This window comes from Vipera berus (assembly GCF_964194415.1).
Source record: "Vipera berus genome assembly, chromosome: 13".
NCBI lineage: Eukaryota > Metazoa > Chordata > Lepidosauria > Squamata > Viperidae > Vipera > Vipera berus.
The window spans coordinates 9,568,629-9,592,366 of record NC_138216.1 but is presented as its reverse complement, the minus strand read 5'-3'; the positions used below and the strand labels follow the sequence as shown (position 1 = coordinate 9,592,366).

The 23,738-nt window shown below is 40.5% G+C and overlaps 1 protein-coding gene across 1 annotated transcript in view; it reads left to right on the top strand.

The window, feature by feature from the left end:
- Positions 1-13,241: 13,241 nt before the first annotated feature.
- Positions 13,242-23,738, top strand: part of XPO6 (exportin 6) — a 61,338-nt gene continuing 50,841 nt past the window's right edge. Inside the window, exon 1 of the mRNA XM_081337834.1 lies at positions 13,242-13,949. Within this exon, the coding sequence (XP_081193960.1) occupies positions 13,947-13,949 (3 nt within the window). The 5' untranslated portion in view covers positions 13,242-13,946. The remainder of the gene's footprint in view (positions 13,950-23,738) is intronic.

Here is a 23,738-nt window from a genome sequence, read left to right as displayed (position 1 = left end):
CCCCCAGAAATCATGGGTGCTCCATCACTGGAGATTATTAAGAAGAGAATAGACAATCATCTGTCTGAGATGGTTCTCCTGCTTGAGCAGGGGGCTGGACTAGAAGACCTCCAAGGTCTCCTGTTCTATTCTATTCTATTCTATTCTATTCTATTCTATTCTATTCTATTCTATTCTATTCTATTCTATTCTATTCTATTCTATTCTATTCTATTCTATTCTATTCCATTCCATTCATCTTAATCTATACTTTCCTCAGTTTGATGTTTCCTTGGTATGAAAGCACTAGCAATCCAATTTATTTGGAGGCTGTTCTGGCCAGGCCGTTTTTCGTACAATGTTCTAGTCTCAGTTTAATGAACCATGGTTTTTCCAAATTAACCCAGTTGCCTGAAGTTGCAAAACATGAAATAACCAACCACCCTGCAGCTTAGGGTCCTGTGTGAACATAACTGCTGATGAGCAAATAGCTCTCTTCACAATCTTAGACAACAATCTTTCTTGCCTTCATCTAGAGATTTATTTATATAATTTATGTAAATGTCCCTAAATGAGCTTCTTTAGGCAAAGAGAGACTCCACTGTTGGGCTGAAAACTTTCTGCCAGCCTTAATACAATAACAGAGTTGGAAGGGACCTTGGAGGTCTTCTAGTCCAAACCCCTGCTTAGGCAGGAGACCCCATACCATTTCAGACAAATGGCTGTCCAATCTCTTCTTGAAAGCCTCCTGTGATGGAGCACCCACAACTTCTGAAGACAAGCCATTCCACTAGTTAATTGTTCTCACAGTCAGGAAATTTCTCCTTAGTTCTAGGTTGCCTCTCTCCTTGATTAGTTTCCATCCATTGCTTCTTGTCTGGCCTTCAGGTGCTTTGGAGATTAGGTTGACCCCCCTCTTCCTTGTGGCAGCCCCTCAAATATTGGAACAATGCTTAGATCCTTGTTTCTCAACCTAGGCGCCTTAAAGATACGTGGACTTCAACTCTTTGACTTGTCAATTCTTGTGCCTCTCTGTTTGGTCCAGACTGATCAGGAGAGGGGCATAATTGAAAGCAAATGGTTGCCAACATCAAATAACCAGAGAGAAGAAAAAAAATTCAGATGGCCTTCAGAAGCCTCCTAATGTCTTCTGAGAAATATTTGTTTGGCTTTTGATCGGCTTTTACAAAGTCCCAGTGAGGTGGTTGCCTGTGAGGGCAGCTCTTGACAAAAAAGGAACTCCGTGCCTAATTCATCCCTGTAATGCCAGTCAGTGCCAGTCCCCAGGGTATTGATATGCAGTAGGAGCCAAAGATGAGCTTAATAATATATCTTGCAAGAAAGAGATGGAAATTGCTGAAAGTGGATTGATGCACTGCCATTATCCTGGCCTCCGATCAATGAATTTGGAGAGCCTCGGATTGAATTTGGAAATCGACGGTGCCTGAAAACAGGTACTCCCTGAACACTGAGGAGTGTATAAAACTTGAATATAAGTTTTATATGCGAGTATATAAGGTGTGTATAAAACTGCAGCAAAGTTCAAAGCAGCAAAAAAAAAAGTAAAAGCGAAAATAGTAAAAAGAAAAGAATAGACAGAAAAGTGGAAGAGAAGTGAACGAAGAGAAAGGGAGGGGGAAAAAGGGAAAGAAATATTTTAAGAAGCGGTTTCCAATCTTCTTGGCTGCAGTTAGAAACCTAGTTAATTTCACCCTTCTAAATTATGTAACATAATTCTGTTCCTCCTGTAAACCTACTTTTTAAATCAAGAAATTGTCCATTCGTTTTTATTTATTGACACACACAATAAAAGTCCATAAAAGCTCTTTTGCATTGAGCACCAAGCACAGATTCCACTTCCACTTTTGGGGGAAATCAAAAGAGGACCAGATTTAAATAATGATGAAGGAGGCTGCATCTTTCAACAAACAAACAGACTCAAAATAATGAAAATGCCAGCACATCAAAGCCAACCAGTCCACTCAGATTCTTTACATAACAAAACTACAAACAATACCGTACAAAAATCTTGCAACCTAAGGGGGGGAACCCCAATTCATTTACAACTGCAACTGCAAAAGCAACTGCAAAAACAGGAAAAGCAACAAAGAATTGAGGTCCCCATGTTTTAAAGTTACCAAGCTTGAGAAATGTTGGGTTAAACTGCAACTGAGAAGACTCTGAGCTTAAAACCCTCTAGATGACTCAGCTTTTTTTCAGCCCAAACCTTGACAAGCATATTTAAAAAGCAGAGACATCCCCTTGCCGACAAAGATCCGTATAGTTAATGCTATGGTTTTTTCCCAGTAGTAGTGTATGGCTGTGAGAGCTGGACCATAAGGAAGACTTAGCTCAGGTACTTTGGCCACCAAATGAGAAAAGAGGACTCTTTGGAGAAGATCCTGGTGTTGGGAAAGATGGAAGGCAAAAGGAGAAGGGGACGGCAGAGGAGGAGATGGTTAGATAGGGTCATCAACACAATGAACATGAATTTGGACAAACTCCAGCAGAGAGGGGAGGAGCGGGGAGGATGGGGTCTGGCACGCTATGGTCCATGGGGTTGTGAAGACACAACTTAGCAACTGAACAACAACAACCACCTATCCTAGTAGATGGATGTGAAAGAAAAATGGGGGGGATGAAGACTCCATGTGTATATCTGGTGAGCTCATGGGGTGGGGGTGGGGGTGGGAGATGGGACATCAGTGCAAGAAAGAAGCAGGAACTCTGCCCTTCTGCTAGGGTTCCTTTTCTTTACCTGTACGTTGGGTGGAGAGCGTAGCGGTGGTTGTGATGCCCTGGTGTTGTGGTGCCTGTGGAAAGCAGGGAAGGACTTTGTCATCTCATCCCCTGAATTATTCAGCAGGCCTTCATTTTCTCTGCACCACCCAAGCTAGACCTGGGCTGGCTAATGGGAAAAATCAATTGCTCCTTAATTTTGAGAGCCAGGAGGCTTTCAGTGGCTGTAACAGAGGAGCACTTGGCATCTTCGGCTGGGACAGAATGGAAAGGTCGTGACTACACTGGAAAGCCTGAGAAGGGATTGAAGAGACAGGAGATCCCAGCAAAGAGTGGATGCATTACCCTAAGCTGGGATTCATTTTAATCATGGGATAGGATAGGATAGGATAGGATAGGATAGGATAGGATAGGATAGGATAGGATAGGATAGGATAGGGTAGGGTAGGGTAGGGTAGGGTAGGGTAGGGTAGGCTAGGCTAGGCTAGGCTAGGCTAGGCTAGGCTAGGCTAGGGTAGGGTAGGGTAGAATAGAATAGAATAGAATAGAATAGAATAGAATAGAATAGAATAGAATAGAATAGAATAGAATAGAATAGAATAGAATAGAATAGAATAGAATAGAATATAGAATGGGGAGTAGAGTAGAGTAGAGTAGAGTAGAGTAGAGTAGAGTAGAGTAGAGTAGAGTAGAGTAACAGAGTTGGAAGGGACCTTGGAGGTCTTCTAGTCCAACCCCCTGCTTAGGCAAGAAATCCTATACCATTTCAGACAAATGATTGTCCAATCTCTTCTTAAAAACTTCCAGTATTGGAGCATTCACAGCTTCTGGAGGCAGGTTGTTCCATTGATTAATTGTTCTAACTGTCAGGTTGTTGGCTAAGTTGCAACTGGATGGGTTGACATGTTGTGCTAAACCTCTATCAGGACCAACAAACTGCAGAAAGGTTGTATTATATCAGAGGTCTTCAAACTCGGCCCTTTTATGACTCATGGACTTCAACTCCCAGAATTTCTCAGCCAGGCATGCTGGCTGAGGAATTCTGGGAGTTGAAGTCCATGAGTCATAAAAGGGCCGAGTTTGAAGACCCCTGTATTATATGAATACAGAGAACCAAAACTAAATCAATGACATTGGAATCTAATGAAATGTATGAAGCCAGCCTAAAGCTTCTTGAATAGATACAGGAACAAATACATCTTTAAGCATGGTTTTAGGGCAATGCATAAACCCAGGTTTCTTCCATGATTGGCACAGCAATCCAGAACATAACCTGGAAAATGCTTTATTTAATTAAAATGTCATTGATTTTGTTTGCAGGGCATGATAAACTAAAATGCCTACTTAATACATCTTGTTGTTAGTTATAAACTCTGATACCTGCTGCTTTGCTAGAATTATTAATCCACTTTGAAAACTATGAATCCACAGCAGACATACACACACTTCAGATTTACAAAACCATATTCTTCTTGGATGAAACATACAGAAATTCAAGCGAGAAAATGGACATATCCGGAATAAATATTAAATCGTCTTAAACCTCATTCTTCTTTCTTTTCATAAGTTTGTTTCCTCATGCAGCCTTTTCCTCTACCTTTAGTCGTCTTTAGTCTCTAAATCTCACTATAACTTATCTAACTAAGAATCCAAGGCAACCAAGCAGAAATATGCGCCAAAGTCTTTCAGGGCACTATGGCTGATGCCCCCTTTTCAGTCCAGTGTTCGGGCATTAAATAGATGGCACAAACTTTACCTCTGTTTGGTTTGAGAAGAATTGTTGGACAATGTCTTTAGGTCCAGCTTCCAGACAATGAGAAAATACAATTTGGAAGCAGCAGTTTAATAAATGGCGGGGAGAGCAAAGAAAAAATGTAGGGACCAGTTGGGGTCTTAAAATTTAAACAGCCATGGATCTGGGCTGCAAAAATACAGCAAGTAGCTCCCTAGATATTTTTCAGCCCAGATCTGGCGGCCTAACCTCAGACTGGCTATCCCTTCTTTAGATGTTCTATTCTCACACGTTGTCTGAATACGGTGGGTTCCCTTAGGTCAGGGGTAGGCAACCTTGGCTCTTTTATGACTCGTGGACTTCAACTCCCAGAATTCCTGAGCCAGCATGGCTCAGCTCGGAAACCTCTCTCTTTTCCCTCAGCATGGCTGGCTCAGGAATTCTGGGAGTTGAAGTCCACGAGTCATCAAAGAGCCAAGGTTGCCTACCCCTGCCTTAGGTCTTGTGTCTTGTGTGAATCCAGTCAATTGTGGTTTACCTCATGATGGCTTGCCTGGATTGTCTTCAATCTCCTCCCTCCCTTTAAAGATTTTGTCTGCAAAATAGGGATGTTCTTGCTGATCTACCGTATAGATTTAATGAGATGTAGCTTGGAGACATGAAATTCTTACATTGTACAGTCAGTTCTCAGGTTTCCTTTGATGGCTGAGAGGAGTGACTTTCAAGGACAGCAGAGCGTCTTTGGACCTGGTCTCTTCCTGAACTACTTAGACTGTTTTCTCCTCCCCCTGCCTCTCAGATGCTCCCCATTAGTGCAAGGCCTTTTAGGGCTTCAATGTTTTCCAAGGATATTGAAAGCCTTTGGAGATTACCCAGCGGAAAAATGGAAAAAGAAAAAAAAAACACCTTTTGGAATGGAACAATGGGTTGTGTTTTTTTCTCCTGAAATTTGGAACCAGTTCCAAAAAGGAAGTTAGTGGGTAGACTTGGGAACTCTGAATCAGGGGGAAAATTTAAAGCCAGTATTTTGGAGTTGAGTGAGGTAGTAATGGGAAGGGAGGGAGGGAGGGAGGGAGGGAGGAAGAAAGGAAGGAAGGAAGGAAGGAAGGAAGGAAGGAAGGAAGGAAGGAAGGAAGGAAGGACCAAACCTTGTTTGATGGTGTTATTTAGCTAGTTTTAACCAAATTTTTGTTTTTAATTTCTGGGAACATTAAAAAGCACAGAAGTAACTCTGCAGTTGAAAATAGAAGACCTGTAAATTTGGTGTTATACAACAGGCTAAGTATAAACCAACCACTAGATTATTTAGGGCAAACTGCAGACCTAGAGAAAATAAAAGAGAAAAGATGATGAGGAAACAGAGTTGAAAATGCTATGCTGGTGGAAGAGGAAGCTTCAAATTATATGCAGACCAGGTTTGCATATTTGTTCAAACGTGTAGCCTTCAGAGAACCCAGGGCCGTAGACTGGGAAGATGATAAAAAAGTTCCAGAAGAGGAGAAAACGACACCCAAACCTACGTGGGTGTGCCCTGGAGACAGGCTTGACTCAGAGAAGGCATTTCTCTTAGGAATTCAACACATGGACACACACAAACATATACATACACACACACACACACATGCCCTTCCTCCCTTCTTCCCTGCCTGAAGCTAATAATTCCATGGTCATGAGAGATGAATGCCACCTATAAAGGCTCTACCTCCAGACGACCCAGCCAGACACATTCAAGAGGAAATGTTAAAACATTAATGTCTTTTAACTAATAAGGGACTCAAGGCAGAGTGACTGAGCGAGAGACAGCCAACTCTTCTCTCCACAAAGGAGAACAGGAGAAGCCACTGTCAAACTCCACATCTCCCTCTGGGGGTTTTCCTAATGTGTTCCAGGAAATAAACATGGCTAATCTAGAGTTCCCCTCCCTACACAAACACACACACACACACCACACAGATTCGCAACCAGCATTGGTGGCTTGAAACCAGCACGGTTTGGATCCCTTTCTGCCCAACTCCAGCAGATTTGCACAATGGAGGAGCCCCCAGCACGGTTATGACAGGCGTTCTTTCTTCTTGACTTGCTTCATTCTTCTCGCTCCTGCCTTCCGTGCAAAACACAAGGGCAGAGCTCAATAAAATAAAATAAAAAGCCATGCTAGGTTTAGGAGAAATGGGGAGGTTTTACGAGCTGGTGGGGGAAGCTGTTTTATAAAGTCGCAGCTGGCCCCGCTTGGCTCTGCTTTATGCACTGTCAGTTGAATAAATGGGGAGATTTTCAAGCAGTATATCTTGGCAGGCTGACCATTGCTGCAAGTGGCTGTTTGTAGTGGGGTGGGGACTTCCTAAATTCCCGGAAAGGAGAATATTTGTAGCACAGAGTTGGAATGAGGGTCCTTGGTTGTTTTCTTGCAGAGGTTTCATCACTCAAAGTAGGGCACGTCATCAGTGCTAGTCAGTGATTTTCTTCTGTCCCCTCCTGGAGTACTTCACTGACTTCTTATTGTAGTGTACAAGAAGTAGTTCGGAGTAGTAATTTAAAACAAGAGGCTGGAAGCTGGGAGACGGTGAGTTCTAGTCCCATCTTGGGCACAAAACCAGCTGTGCCAGTCACTTTCTCACAGCCCTGGGAAGAAGGCAATGACAGACCATTTCTGAAATCTGCTCAAGAAAACTACAGAGATACTTCCTCCTCTTCCCCTTTGGTGTAGAGCAGTGTTTCTCAACTTTGGCAACTTTACTATGCATGGATTTCAACTCCCAGAATTCCCTAATCAGCCAAGTCCCAAAGGTGCTTTTTCAGGAGGCAACTGGACTTTCTTTTTTTCTTTGATGATGTTTCGCTTCTCATCCAAGAAGCTTCTTCAGCTCTGACTGGATGGTGGGGAAATGGAAGGATTTATATTCCTTTACAGACAGTTGGTCATTTGCATTCTTGTAGAGAGTCGTTGAGGCCATTTGGAGGTTTATCTGTGTCCTCAGGGTCACCTGAGTAGTGCAAATGTGTGTGGAGCCTTCTTGTCAGAGAAGAAGCTTCTTGGATGAGAAGCGAAACGTCTTCAAAGAAAAATAAGAAAGTCCAGTTGCTTCCTGAAAAAAGCACCTTTGGGACAACCATGAGCTGGATGGCTGAGAATCTCCATAGACATCTAACCAGCCAAGGTACAGTTGAGCCAGTCTCTCTTGGGTAGGGGTAGGCAACCTTGGCTCTTTTATGACTCGTGGACTTCAACTCCCAGAATTCCTGAGCCAGCAGGAATTCTGGGAGTTGAAGTCCACGAGTCATAAAAGAGCCAAGGTTGCCTACCCCTGCTCTTGGGTGAAGGAAAGATCCAATCACTTCCAAAATCTAGCCAAAAAAATTGCAGGGGCTTGTTCAAGAGTCAACACTGACTTAAAGACATGAAAAGAACAAATGTATGTATCTATAGCCCTGAAATTCCTTGAACTCCTCCTGCCCAACTCTACTTAGGCTTTTGAGAGCAGCCAAGATTAGCTGGCTGCTGCCATCTAGCTGAGAACAATCACAGATACTTTGGAAGATGGAGGTCTTGTGTCTCTGGTTCAGAGACTGGTCTCCTGCTTTAATAAAAAAAACAACCCATATCTTTATTAAGTTTTTATGGAACATAAAGATTAAAAACTAGCAAACATAAATAGCCAGAAAGAAGAATAGATCAAATGAAAAAAGAGGAAGATAGATGATAAGAGTGCCAAAAACAAAAGTATAGAAAAAAAGTATAAAGAGCATTAAAAAGTATAGAAGTATAAAAAGAAAGTGACTTCCAACCTCTTTTACAAAAGATATAAATAAAGCTTAAATTCAACCCTTACTTTAGGGCTACACAATTAAATCCATTTTCCCAATAATCAATGGCTTTTACCAATCATCAAATCTACATGTCGTTATTTGGGTTCTTTTTTTTCTATTTCTTGCAAAAAGTCCCCCAAAGGTTTCCAGTTAAAGTTTGCCAATATCTTTTCTCTAACGAGAGCCATTAAATTTGCCATCTTTTTTTCCAGTTCCACCACTTTCACTAACCCTAACTTCCTACTAACTCTGGAGAATCTTTCTCACATTGAGCACAGAAAAGCACAGATTAAGGTACCATGACTTTTTTTGGTCTGATGCATTTCATAAGTTCTGTAAACATGTCAAGATATGTGTAAAACAGGAGCAGGTCTTTGATCGTGCAGTTGATCTTGACTTTTTTCCACTCCTCTCTGCAAACACCCGTATGCAGACACATTTTCTGGAAAAATGTTTTTTCCCCCCTTATCTTGAACCACCTATCAGGTTAACATAAATGAGTAACTGCACAAATTTAGATTATATTCATGGGATGCATTGAGATCCAACTGTCTTCTTCAGAAGCACAAGGTTGCAGACACGGATTCCTTCTCAGTGTTGTCTACACAACAACAGTTGTTGAGGGGGACATTTCTGGTTGACTGACTAACTTGGTTCACTTAACATATCTAGTCAGTTTGTTAAGTTAACCACCATTGAATGGACGCAAGGAGAGCACATTGAGCCATAATGATGGCTGAATCCACACATTGCCAAACCATATTACGGATTATGTGTTGTAGAGAATAAGGAAGAGGACCATGATTGTGCAGTCCAAAATTTTTTATTTATTTTATTTTAATCCCATTTATATCCCGCCCTTCTCCGAAGACTCAGGGCGGCTTACAATTTAAGCACAAACCAATGTGCTTAGCAATAGCCTTCATTCTATGTATATGCCTGCTTATTAGGGCTTTCGGGGGGGGGCCCAAGCGGCATTATTACAAAGTCAGCTTATTGCCCCCCAACAATCTGGGTCCTCATTTTACCTACCTCGGAAGGATGGAAGGCTGAGTCAACCTTGAGCCTGGTGGGATGAGAACCTGCACTAATTGCAGGCAGCTGGTGTTACTTAAGGAGGCATTAGCCCACTGCTCCACCAAGGCTCCTTATTGTATAGTTTAGGGGGTTGCACCTTACACGGCTTTGTTAAAAATAGCCAGATAGCCTTGCGCCAAGACCATATTTGAAACTCTGCCAATAAAAGGTGTTGTACATCTGACGGTCAGTTTTTAACCAATTTCCAAAACCACTGAGGGATGTTCTTTTTAATGGAATGTTCCTCCAGGCTTTTAATGATGGGACTACTTATGCATCAGGGTTTATAAAAAAAATAATCCCTTTTCCTTGCAAAAACGTCTTTAATTGCCAAGCCAGAATTATCTATCTCCTTTGATTGTCCTGGATGCTTTTTTTTTTAAATCCTATTCTTAGCCCTCTTGACATGCTTGTCTGGATTCAAATGGTTCCACTTGAAAGTTTTCGACATGCAATTTGGAGAGAATCGTTATAAAACTGCTTTAAATTTATCCAGGAGCTTTTGCAAGTGAGATAAGCTGAAAACAGGCACACCAACAATGCTGGTAGAAAATTTGGTCTTTTTCAGGAGTACCATACAACAGTTGGGGAAAATAGCTCAAGAACAGGATTACTGCAAAATATTAGTGTACTATTAGATGGCAGTAAAGTGACACAGAAAACTGCTACCATCTTGTGGTCATCTTGGTTTGTTTTTGTTACAATTGAGTAAGTCTTGACTTCTGGTGATTGCAGGAACAAGAACAGGCGCGGGGTTGCTGTTTTCAGAAGTTGCACTCATGTGATGATTGACAAATACAATTGGTGGTTTCCAGTGGAATGAATGGACTCGGTTTACAACCATAGCATTCGCTTTACGTCTGCCACAAATAAAAGTCATAAAATCAGATTAGTTACATGGGTGCCTCAATCTAAGACCATCATGACATACGACAGAAATTCTGGGCTCCATTACAGTTGTAAGTCAAGGACTACTATAGAACTCAGTCTCCTGCTTTCTAATCCAAGAAGGAGAAATTTCCTGACAGCGAGAACAATCAATCGTTGGAACAACTTGCCTTCAAAAGTTGCGAGCGCTCCATCACTAGAGGTTTTTAAGAAGGGGACAGCCATTTGTCCGGAATAGCATAGGATCTCCTACTTGAGCAGCGAGTTAGACTAGAAAACCTTCAAAGACACTTCCATCTCTTGTTCTGTATTCTGCATGTCTAACAACTACACCAAATTGGCTTCCTTAGACCTAGTGGTCCTACTCAGAACCTAATTCACTTAATTTTGTGACTTCCTTTAATGAGTGGAATATAATTGTTAGTTTAGAAGTACATATAATGTGAAATTTTTGAAATGGTTTTCAATTTTTTGATTTCTTCGTTTTTTGTATATTGTAAATGTTTTTTTGTGTGTGTGTGTGTGTGTCTTTGTCGGTGTATGGTGTGTTTTTAACACGAAATGTAAATAAAGATTTATTTAATAAAAAAATTTTTTTGTGACTTCCTCATGAATGGTTGCCTTTTGTCTCTGGAATATTAGAGAATTATACTCCCTCAAACATTTCAAAGGGTTGACTTTCTGTTAAGTAAGTAGTATTTTCTCTCTCCTAAATTTTTATCATTTTAGTTTTACAGCCCTGGGATTCCAACTGTGTCCCAGCATTAAAAAAATGCAAAAAAGAAGAGAGGGAACATTGATGCAGTCTCTTATGTTCGGCACAGGATGTTCTTCTCCATCTTGGAAATTGATGACATTTTCATGCCTGCAAAGCTACAAAGTCCTGCCGTCGTGGCCACCTCCTAAACAATATGATAAATTTCTCTCTCACACTCTCTTCGTGCCAGTTATTCCTGTACTTGCCATGGGGAATAGACGCAAAAGATTTAGTCCTAGCAATTCCTGTGAAACCAGCATCTGTATCATTTTTCACCTGCAAATCGAAACCAGTTTGTTGAACAACCACAGGATGTCTCTAATGAAATCCTCATCCAGTTATACTGCATTTGCCAGGGGCAAATGTTATTTCACATAATCCTGGGATTACATCGGCTTATTTGCACATTTTTGAACTGCTGTTTTACTGGCTAGGTGGACCGTCTGGATAACAGGGTTCGTCTTAATCATGCCTTTCCATGCATCATTAAGGATGACATTAGGAAGTATGAATCTGATTTGTGAATCTAGTTTTGGTCAGAAGATTTATTTTTCTAGTCCAAAAAAAAGAAGGTAGGCACAATGTAAGAGCTGCTTGATAACAAGTTGAATGGCATATAAATTCAATAAATAAATTAATAAATAATAAATAAAAATGGGTGTGCAAGCTTTAAAAAGGGACTTTTGTGTCAATGGAAAAGACAACCTTTTCCACAATCAAAAATAAGGGCAGGTATTTATAAAAACATGCAGACTATTTACAGGTCTCTGCTTTTTTTTATTTCTAGGTCTCTGCAGTAATTTTAATACACGTTTATTATTTATTTGTTCGTTCATTGTTGTAAATATATCTCTTAACCACAGTTGCCAGTTTCAGTTAGGGACATTAAATGAGGACTACCTGTAGACCCATACGAGAAATTTTTTCGTTTGTTTATTTATTTGTTTGACACCCTGGTTTTCCATTCAATCCAAGGCTAATTTTTAATCTAATTTCTCAATACTTTAATTAGTAAAATGTTTAGTTTTGTTAACATTTTAATGAATAAATTCATGATGCAATATTATTGAGATAAATAATAAATTATCATCTAATTTTACTATTTTATTAATATACTTAATGATACTGTAATATTTAGACTTTATTTAATATTTTAATTACTATTTTAACTAATTTTAGTCTCGGTAGGCTATCACTTAATATAGATTTCCTACTCTAAGTAACAGTTAGGTGCAATATAAAAATTTGTTTAATTAATAACACTGTAATGTTCTTGAAACTGATCAGCTATTAATGTTTTAATTACTATTTTAACTAATTTTAGTCTCGGTAGGATATCACTTAATATAAATTTCCTACTCTAAGTAACAGTAGGTGCAATATAAAAATTTGTTTAATTAATAACACTGTAATGTTCTTGAAACTGATCAGCTATTAATGTTTTAATTACTATTTTAACTAATTTTAGTCGCAGTAGGGTATCACTTAATATAAATTTCCTACTCTAAGTAACAGTAGGTGCAATATAAAAATTTGTTTAATAACACTGTAATGTTCTTGAAACTGATCAGCTATTAATGTTTTAATTACTATTTTAACTAATTTTAGTCGCAGTAGGGTATCACTTAATATAAATTTCCTACTCTAAGTAACAGTTAGGTGCAATATAAAAATTTGTTTAATTAATAACACTGTAATGTTCTTGAAACTGATCAGCTATTAATATTTTAATTACTATTTAAACTAATTTTTTGACAATTTTTTGACATTTAATCAAGAATGTAACTTTAGGCATATCCCTTTTATTTAAGCGTGATCTCATTTAATAAACGAACAAATTGAATGACTGCATTTATTAAACAAACGAACGCCTTTATTCATCGATCACTTTTATTTATTTTAAGGCTATTAAAGCCTATGCGCTTTCTGTTACTGTTTTATTTCAACTCTCCATTAAGTCGAGGCAGAAGGCGAAACCCCGCCCCCTATTTTGGCGGGGGGGGGGGAAATATTGATTCCCACTACGCATGCCCAAGGGGAGGGAGGGTGGGAAGGAGAGAGAGAGAGAGAGAGAGTCGGCTTTGGGGCGGGGCTTCGTCTCGCGAGCGAGCTTTAGGAGCGCCTTGCTTTCGCCGCGCCACAGCGCCACTTCCGGCAGAGAGCTGGGTCGCGCGAGCCCGCGGGGAGGCCCGGCTGAGCGGGTCGCTTCCGGTGCGGTCGGAGTCCGGAAGCCAGGCGGAGAGGAAGGGAGGGCGAAGCTCCAGGCCGCGAAAGGGGGCGGGGCGTGGGCGTGGCCATCCTCCCCCTACCCGCCGCCGGAGAGGAAGGAGGAGAAGGCGAAGGAGAAGGAGAGGCGGAAGTGCCTGTCCGGAATTGGGGGCGGTTGCCAAGGCAGGGGCTGCGAGGAGGAGGAGGAGAAGGAGGAGGGGGCTAGCGAGGAGAGCGAGGCGCAGGACCCCCCCCCCGGTTAGGCCAATCCCCCCTCCACCCCAGAAGACAGGTACCCCCTGGAGTGCCCCCCCCTTCAAGCAGAGCCCCCTGCCCAGGAAATCTTATTCTGCCCCCCCATTGGAGGCCCCTCGACCCTGCCCCACCCCCCCACCCACCCCCCATGGGAGGAAGCCCCCTGTAGACCGACCCCTTCCCATTCCCCCTCCCTTTTTTTTTTGGACATGGTCTTTTTAAAATGAAACCTTGGGCGAAGTGGAGCCTTTTTTAAACAATCCCTATTTTTCTTTTTTTTCCCCCCTCCTGGCTACGCCTGTCTGATGGGTACCTGAAGCCTCCAGGGCTAGGAAAAGTGTAGCTTGGCAGGGCCTTTTATTTTATTTATTGACTCTTCTGCCTTCCTCATGGAGGAAGAAAGCCCTCCTCCTCCTCCCGAGAAACCATGACCTGAGCCAGGGGCAGAATCCCACCCCAGCAGCCCAGGAATCCTGCCAATCTTGGAAGGCGTCCCAACAAACCATGGTAAGTTGAAAAGTAAGCTGGGCTTTTGCTTCCCAAGGCCAGGGGTCAAGGAGCGTGACAGCTTGGCCATAAGATTGCAAACGGCTCCTCTTTCCTGCTTTCTGCATCGTAGCAGCTTTGCAAATTTCCTGGGTGGTGGTATCCTCACGGCACATATTGGGGGCAAGACCCAAAGCATCACCACAGGCTGTGTGTGTGTGTGGGGGGGGGTATTTTCTTAGCTTCTCCCGTGCCACAGCAATGATCCCTCTGTGCTGCTTTGCTAGTGGTTTGACTTGTGCAATCTAATATGCACGGTGGTGCAATGATAGGTGCCGTCATTAGATAAAAGCCTGGAGTGTGGTGTGCCTGCATTTGGACTGTTCGTGAAAGGAACGGATTCAGAGGCTCTGCAAACAAAGAAACTTGGATACTCATAGCTTTCTGACAGTCATTTCTGGTCGGCTGGTGTCATAAAACTGGCTATAGTTAAGAAAGGATGTTTCATAAGGGGGCAGGGCCTTAGGGGGAAAGTCCCACTCTGTGCATTTGTAAAACTGCTGCAATCTATGTAATATCCAGTGCCCTTTGAAAAGCCTCAAGATTTCAGTTTAATCACATTTTCTCCTTTTCTATATAAAATCTTATCTGAAAAATGTTAAGATTGTGAGTTCCACATATTGGAAAGGGCTTGCCTCAGAGGTTTCAAAATGCTTTTCTGGGGGAAGGAAAAAAACAACTTATTTACAGGTTTCCGGAACCACCAAATGACTATTCGCTATGCTTGTCCACATCTGAAAAAGCTTCTTGTGCCATCTCGGATCCAGGAAGGGTAAATTTCATAATAATAATAATAATTAATAATAATAATAATAGTAGTAGTAGTAGTAGTAGTTAGTAGTAGTAGTTGGAAGGGTCTTGAAGGTCATCTAGTCCAACCCCCTGCTCAGGCAGGAAACCCTATACCATTTCAGACAAATCAGTGGTGGGATTCACCCAGTTCGCACCACTTCAGCAGAACCAGTAGCTAATTTTTGGTTGTCCAGGCCCAGAATGGACTTCCGGAAGTGGCATCCACACAGAGAACCGCTTGTTCACATATTTGAATCCCACCACTGAGACAAATGGCTGTCTGAAAATTGCAAATTACATACTAAAAAATGTAATTTTTATGTAATTTGTGACAATATAAGAATTGTAAAAATAGCTGGTGTGCTTGTGGTAGCAGAAACTAGTTACATTTTCTACCATTGTTACATTATGAAAGTGATACATCTGGGTGTTTTGATTTCTGAAAATGTAGCATTAAATATAAATAAGCTAGATAAATATTTATGCATGCATGCATCTTTTCAGATTTGTTCAAAATATTTCCCTGGGTGATTTGTTACATCAATGTAATTTTAGCTACAGCCTTAATGTTTTCAGTTTTCATTGTTTTACTATATTTCAGCTATCAGTTATAGGTATCAGTGGGATTTTGTGAACTACCAGATGGCAAACTTGTTTAAGATTCCAGGTGATCTAAAGAAAAGTTATGTGCCTCTCTACATTGTCTGAAAATTGAATGCATCGTTCCCATTAAGAAAACGCTATTGCTATGAAAATTAATACTTATATACATCTGCCCTGCTATGCAATTAACTGTGAATTCTCACAGCTCTATATTCTGAGCATAAAAGTTTGATCTAAAGGAGGCCACCTTTTCTTTGTGTATCTTTGTATATCTTTCTAGCAATATTTTTTTTCCCTTTATAAGTTAGAAAACAATAACCAACCCATATTTTGAGGCAAGGATTCCAAAAGGCATGGATGAAGAATTAAGCTATAATAGGGGAGGCTATCAAGGAAGTGATGCTGTTGTGTCATTCCTTAAGTCATCTATAACGATGCCAAAGAAATATTTTACATTTTAAAAATCTGGCTACCGTTATATACTTGCCTCTGAATGGTCAGATAACATTGTTTTTTTCCAATCTTCATACTTTTTCTTCAAATAAGTGTTGCAAGGGGCTTCTTTAAATGATCTTTTTCAAGCGCACAGAAGCTTGTTGCTTTCTTCTGTCCATCTAATATTTAAAATTGTTGATTGCCACTGCATTTCCTGTTCCTTTGCACAATTTGAGTCTTACAAATTCATTCTCTTGTTTCCTTTATGTTGCAAGGTGAAAGAGAGTCATGCCTTCATTTGGTTTGATTCTGTAGCAGAAAACTAGTACTCTTTTCATTATTTATCTGGCAAGATTTTTTCTCTTCTATAAAGGCAAATACCGTACTAAGAACGAAGACAAAAGGTTAATATAATAATAAAAAACCTTTAAGGCATGTGTAATTAAAAAAAAACCTTTCTGTTTCTAAGTGAAGAAAGATCTCTTGGGAATAGATTTTATGCGAAGGTTCTAACTGTTCTGACAGACTACAGATTGAACATCAGCTAGCCATGCTACAGATTGAACATCAGCTAGCCATGTGCTACAGCTTCCAAGCGGGCCAGTGCAATTTTGCACTGCATTAATAAAAAGGTACATGTTGAGAACATGGGAAGTAATTGTTCCTCACTGAACTGCGTTGGGCATGTTTAATCTGTAAAAGAAAAGGTAGAAAGAAGACATAACAATCTTCTGATATTTGAGAGGCTGTCACAGGGGAGGGAATGTGGATTTATTTGCCACAGCACCTGAGGCTAGGACAGAAATCAGTGGAAGCTTAACAGAGGGAGAGCCAAACTTGGAATAAGGAGGAATTTCTTGACCGTGGGAGCAATTAAGCAATTGGACAGTCTGCCTTCTAGAGATGTGGAGCAGCAAGGTGGATTAGAGGTCTTCCAAAGCCTCTTGAAATCTTACATTTTTATAAAGATAATATTTAAGGGGGTGTGAATTTTACTCACCGTGCTGATCAATCAAAAGGATGTTATCATCAAGGAATTTGACTCCATACCTGAGAAGGAGGGTCTGTCTCCTAATTTCCCTTGCTGTGAATCTGGCACGTTTTAAGCTTGTAAGCTGCCCTGAGTCTTCGGAGAAGGGTGGGATATAAATGGAATTAAATGGAATTAAATTCCTTCTCAAGCTAGAAAGGATAGTTTGGGGCCTATTGGTGTTTTTAGTTGGTTGGTTTGTTCTTAAGTACAATAATAAGTTTTTGAGAAGAAAAAGGGGGTGAAGATTACGTTGCAAGTTCAAAATTGTGGAGCCTAAAATGGAGTCTTGGGATTCTTGGAGAAGAGTGGAATACAAAACTAGTCATGGTCTATTGGTGCTATCGTAGTTATGTAGCGCTGAACATATATTATGCTTCTGATAATTTCTTGATAAGCTCAGAAATGTTATATCCTTGATCCTCAGAACAGTCTTGTGATATCCAAGTGAGAAGGTTAAGATTCACAGCCGAACTTCAGTCCCACCCTCCCATGTTGTCATTGGATGGATCTGTTACCTCCACATTGCAAATGGGGGAAAAGAACAGAGCGCTAAGTTAATAGCGAGAAGCCACGTTAAGGAGGTTATGTGGGAGAGTGAAATTGGCAGAAAGAAGTGTTTTAGCCTCTATGGGGCATTAGCTTCCGAAAAACTTATTCCTTTTCTTTTTGACTTTGTATTTAAAGCTTTATTTCAGCTTCACGTTGCTACTCGTCTGTTAGTCATTTGTAGTTTTGCTTTGTTTTTTTTAAAGGCATAAGATGCAGTGAGCTGTAGACTTCACCCATCAAAGGACAGAAGCCCAATATTGAAATAAAAAAATGGCGGTGGAGGTGCAGCCTTTAGTGGACTAGCCAAAACTTAAGTCCTAATAATATTTCTGGGCTCACATTTATAAAGGCTATTTTATTAATTTATCCTCCTGTTTCCAAGCAGATGCCAGTTGAAGATAGCTTGTAGTAGCTTTATTTATTTGTGCAATTTTTCTCTTGCGAAGTGAAAACTAAACATGAAGCAAAACTATAACACAGAACAGTACAGCTGTTACGAAGGCCATAAATACAGTAGAGGAGGTGGCAGAATAAATAAATCTTAAGACCCACTGGGGAGAGAAAAAAACCCCCCTGCTAAAATAAAACTACTTTGAAAGCCATTTTGAAAGTGAGAAAATGAAGACCCACTACTTGGAAGGGAGAAGATCTACCACAGGGCTCTTCAAACTCGGCCTTTTTATGACTCATGGACTTCCAACTCCCAGAATTCCTCAGCCAGGCACACTGGCTGAGGAATTCTGGGAGTTGAAGTCCATGAGTCATAAAAGGGCCGAGTTTGAAGAGCCCTGACCTACGACCTTGTGTCTGAGGAGAGGAAAGTCTCTGAGGGGATGGCTGCAGGATGTAGGGACTCGTATGCTGACAAGAGTCACATCCTGTCATAAGTCGATGGAGATTCTTTGGAAACGATACTTTTAAGAATGGAAGAAGCTTCTTGGATGCAAAGTAAAACGTTAAAGGAAAAAAACAACCCAAGAAAGTCCAGTTGCCTTTTGGAAAAGCACCGTTGGAACATCCTGCCATAATGTACAGGCAGTCCTTGACTTATGACCACAATTGAGCTCCAAATGTATGTTGCTAAGCGAGGCATTTGTTAAGAGCGAGCTTTGCCCCATTTTATAACCCCTCTTGCCATCGTTGTTAAGTGAATCATTGCAGTTAAGTTAGTAACACGGTTGTTAAGTGAATCTGACTTCCCCATTGACTCTGCTTGTGAGATGGTTGCAAGTAACATGACCCTGGGACGCTGCAACCGTTGTACATATGAGTTAACCAACCATCTGAATTTTGATCACGTGACCGCGTGGTCACTGCAGTGGTGGTAAGTGTGCAAAACGCTCATAAGTCCCTTTTCTGTGTGCCGTTGTAACTTCGAACGGTCACTAAATGGGCTGCTGTAAGTCAAGGGCTACCTCTAATGCAGGGGTCTTCAAACGTGGCCCTTTGATGACTTGTGGACTTTGACTCCCAGAATTCCTCAGCCAGCGTGGCTGAGTAATTCTGGGAGTTGAAGTCCACAAGTCATCAAAGGGCCACGTTTGCAGACTCCTGCTCTAATGCCTCAGCCAAATTAAGCCCATAGGAAGTACAGCCTCAAGTACCTTTTGGTTTATTGGTGCTGCTTCATGCAGTGACAAGCCAGGAAACTGCTAATCCAAAATGGAATAATTGTTTTGTTCCTCTCCCAAGCCATGTTTTGTAAGGACACCGTCTTCCCTGCACTTGTGTTTATTTATTTATTTATTTATTTTATTTATTTATTTGATTTATATACCGCCCTTCTCCCGAAGGACTCAGGGCGGTGTACAGGGCAACAAAAATAAGAATACAGGATACAAGATTTAAAGTTAAATGATTGTGCCCAATGTAGTAGGTTAGTTAAAATAATGTTAAAACCCAAACCCATTAGGCCAGGCCGGCTTGTTCGAATAGATAAGTTTTTAGATCACGCCGGAAGGAGCGAAGGTCGGGGGCCATCCGGAGTTCAGCCGGTAAGCGGTTCCAAAGGATTGGTGCACCCACCGAGAATGCTCTCCCCCTGGGGACCACCAGTCGAATCATCATAGATTATATTTCACTAGTTTTCCCTCCAAGTGGAGGAAGAAGGACTTTCCACCCTCACGTTCAGACTAGGCCTTGGGTAAAGAATAATGCTTAACGCACACAATGACTCTGTTCACCCAACATCTAACTGCCCTGTGGTGCACTACATGTATTAATCAGTGTATTACATGTATTAAATGCCTCCAGAAGTTGTGAATGCTCCAACACTGGAGGTTTTAAAGAAGAGATTGGACAAACATTTGTCTGAAATGGTATAGGGTTTCCTGCCTTATCAGGGGGTTGGACTAAGGTCCCTTCCAACTTCTCTTTCTTCTCTTCTCTTCTCTTCTCTTCTCTTCTCTTCTCTTCTCTTCTCTTCTCTTCTCTTCTCTTCCCTTCCCTTCCCTTCCCTTCCCTTCCCTTCCATTCCATTCCATTCCGCTCCTATTCTGCTCTACTCTATTCTGCTTCTATTCTGCTTCTATTCTGTTCTACTCTGCTCTGATTCTATTCTATTCTATTCTATTCTATTCTATTCTATTCTATTCTATTCTATTCTATTCTATTCTATTCTATTCTATTCTATTCTATTCCATTCCATTCCATTCCATTCCATTCCATTCCATTCCATTCTGCTCCTATTCTGCTCCTATTCTGCTCTATTCTATTCTGCTTCTATTCTATTCTACTCTACTTTACTCTATTTTATTCCATTCCATTCCATTCTGTTCTGTTCTGTTCTGTTCTACTCTATTCTGCTCTACTCTATTCTGCTCTATTCTATTCTGCTTCTATTCTACTCTACTCTACTCTACTCTATTCCATTCCATTCTATTCTATTCTATTCTGTTCTACTCTATTCTGCTCTACTCTATTCTGCTCTATCCTATTCTGCTTCTATTTTACTCTACTCTATTCTACTCTACTCTATTCTATTCCATTCCATTCTATTCTATTCTATTCTGCTCCTATTCTGCTCTATTCTGCTCTATTCTATTCTGCTCTGCTCTACTCTACTCTACTCTACTCTACTCTACTCTACTCTACTCTACTCTACTCTACTCTACTCTACTCTACTCTACTCCACTCCACTCCACTCCATTATATTCCATTCATCACTTCCATAAATATACAGGCAGTCCTTGACTTAATATTTCATTTAATGACCGTTCAAACTTACACCAGCACTGAAAAAAGGCTCTTGCAACTTTTGTAGCATCCCCATGATCATGTGATCAAAATTCAGATGCTTGGCAACTGGGTTCATACTTAGGACCGTTGCCGTGTCCCAAGGTCACCTGATCACCTTTTGCAACTTTTTGACAAGCAAAGTCAATGTGGGAAGCCACAGCCACTTAACAACGGGTTACTAATTTATCAACTGCAGCAATTCACTTAACAACTGTGGCAAGAAAGTTCGTAAAATGGGACAAAACTCACTTAGTGACAGAAATTTTGGGCTCAGTTGTGGTCATACGTTGAGGACTACCTGTATTTTGTAGGAACAAGTAGTGCATAAAAGTAATGGAAGAAGACAATTTTAATTCTGACCAAACTCCATGAATTTATTTTTGTGTGGTGCCTATAATCAAGGAGCTTTTTTTAAAAAAAACAAAAAAAAACCTGCATGTTCATTGTTCTTCTGGAGCTGCTGGTGTCTGTTATTTCCATCTTTTTCCTTTTTTGTTGTTGAACTTTTTCAAGACTGCAGTTTGTCCAAATTCCTGGTTTTCGGTCTTCCATTTGTCTTTGACAGCATTGTGTTACAAGTTCTCCGTTTTATCCGGGTAACAACTGTATTACCTCTTTCTTAAGCCTCATGACATTTCCTGTTGACATTGTCATCACAGCGATCACAATTGCCTCAGGAGGAAATTGTGAGCCAATGATGCAGTTGAATATTTTTGCTCTCATGTCACTGAATAATCTATTTTTTTTTTAGAAGCACTGCATTGATCAGAAATAATTAAAGAAAAACACAATGCTGACAACATGGAGAAGTCTCCAGTTTATGCTAATGCAGATTTCAATTTCAATTAAGAACTTGACCTGGCATAATTGAGTACATGTCAAACCTCCCGTCTCGCAACTAATGAGCTGCGATATGAATCACATTTTTTTTCTGTACAAGAAAACCGATTCCTCAAATCCTTTAAAACCTGGGTCAGACTGGCTTTAGCACTTTTTTTGAGTTGCATCTACTATTTTTTTTAACTGTGAGACTGCTACAGCATCCCGAAAGCATACAACTTACAACCACAGCTGAGTCCAAAATTTCCGTTGCTGAACAAGACAGTTGTTAAGTGAATAAAGGACAGTTTCCTTCTCCTTGTATAGTTCTATTTAATGGTAGCCTTTCAATTATCTTGTTTTGTGTGTGTGTGTGTGTGTGTGTGTGTGTGTGTGTGTGTGTGTGTGTGTGTGTAAATATGGCACACAGTGTTATTTCATTTTGAAAACCATTTTTGATTTTTTGCACAGGAGATTTCAGCCTCTTTAAAATGGGTCTCCAGTCTTTGAGAAGGAAGCTTCTTATATGGAGTTGCAAGCAGGACATTTTGCGTTATCGGTCAATCTTCATTTTAAATGCTATTATTTTTTATCAGAGTGAGTGATAAATTTGTGCAATCTTGTTTAGCGCTTAAGTGCTTCAAGCTACTAAGTTTATGTTCCCGTGAAAAAAAATGAACTAGGAAGACTCTTGGATGTTTGTGAAGCTTCTGACTGGTTATTGGCAGGGCTCAAGGTGGAAATCTAACAGGTGGAACAAATAAAACCTTAGATTTAGGCAAAAGTTCAGTTTTGGTCATGAATTGCTGAGTTGCTTTCAACTGTGGTACAGGGTTTGTTTGGAATTAAATAGGCGTTATGCAGTATTTTGGCCTGGAAAAAAAACCTCAGGGCTGGGGAAAATAATAGTAAGGAATGGGGAGGGTGATTACATAACATAGTAAATGATTGCCTTATAGAAATAAAATAGATATTCTAAAATTCCTTTTTTCTACTACACTATACCGGAGGGGGGGATCTTAATTTTTTCTAAGATGCTAGCCTAGAAACCAGGAGACTTTGAGTTCTAGTCCCACCTTAGATACAAAAGCCTGTTGGGTGACTTTGTCTGCGATATATATATATATATATATTGTTGGTGGAATAGGAAGAACTATTTCCATTTGGAGGATTGTAATCAATCAGTTTGTCGGGTTTAAATTAAGAAAATAGCAATATCCCTTAGACTTATCTACCGCTCCACAGTGCTTTACAGCCCTCTCTAAGCGGTTTGCAGACTCAGCATATGGCCCCCAACAATCTGAGTCCTCATTTTACCGACCTCAGAAGGATGGAAGGCTGAGTCAACTTTGATCAGGATCGAACTGCTGGCAGTTGGCAGAGTTAGCCTGCAATACTGCATTCTAACCACTGCGCCACTGCGGCTCTGACGGTTGATCAGATTCTTTCTGGGATCCCAGGCTTCCTAAATGGTTGGATTATTATTTCAGTCATAGTTATCATGCAGATGACTAAATGAAGAGACACATACATACCTTTCCAAATATTACTGCAAAAAGCCTAGAGAAATAAATGTCTAGCATTGTCATCAAGTACTTAGTGGTTTTAAATTCTGCTCATCAGCACCAGCGTTAATTTGTTCCTTGGTTTTAAGCCCTCTTGTAATTACACATTGGGTTGGATTTACCCTGTTACATCAAAGCTATTCTTACAATCAATTCTTGCTGTTCCCAGCCACTAATTGGAGTTAGTGAGGAGAACAGCTTGTGTTGACATGGAAAATCATTACAGTACAACTTTTTAAAATATCCTCTTTCCAAGCACATGCTCGGAGGAAGAAGCTTGAATTCATTAGTCATTGGGAAGACATGGCTTTTGAAATACTGTATAGCTGTTCAAACATAGAAAATCTAATGTATTTTTCATTCTGAAAAGCATCTTCCTAAATCAAAACAGCATTGTACTGTAGTCCTTCCCCCAACTCCTTTAAACAGTTTGCAAGCAAGGATGTTAGTGTATAACTGACCAATCCTTCATGATGCTTTAGGGGAAGAGGGAAATCATAAATTCTGACTTAAAAATTGTATGTAAGGAATAATTGGGACATCATATTTACATGTCTTTTTCCAAAGATCCTTGTGTACTGTATGTACTGTACAGTAAGTGTTATAGCAACAGCAATAGCATTTAGACTTACAGTATATACCGCTTCACAGTGCTTTGCAGCCCTCTCTAAGCTATTTACAGAGTTAGCATATGGCACCCAACAATCTGGGTCCTTA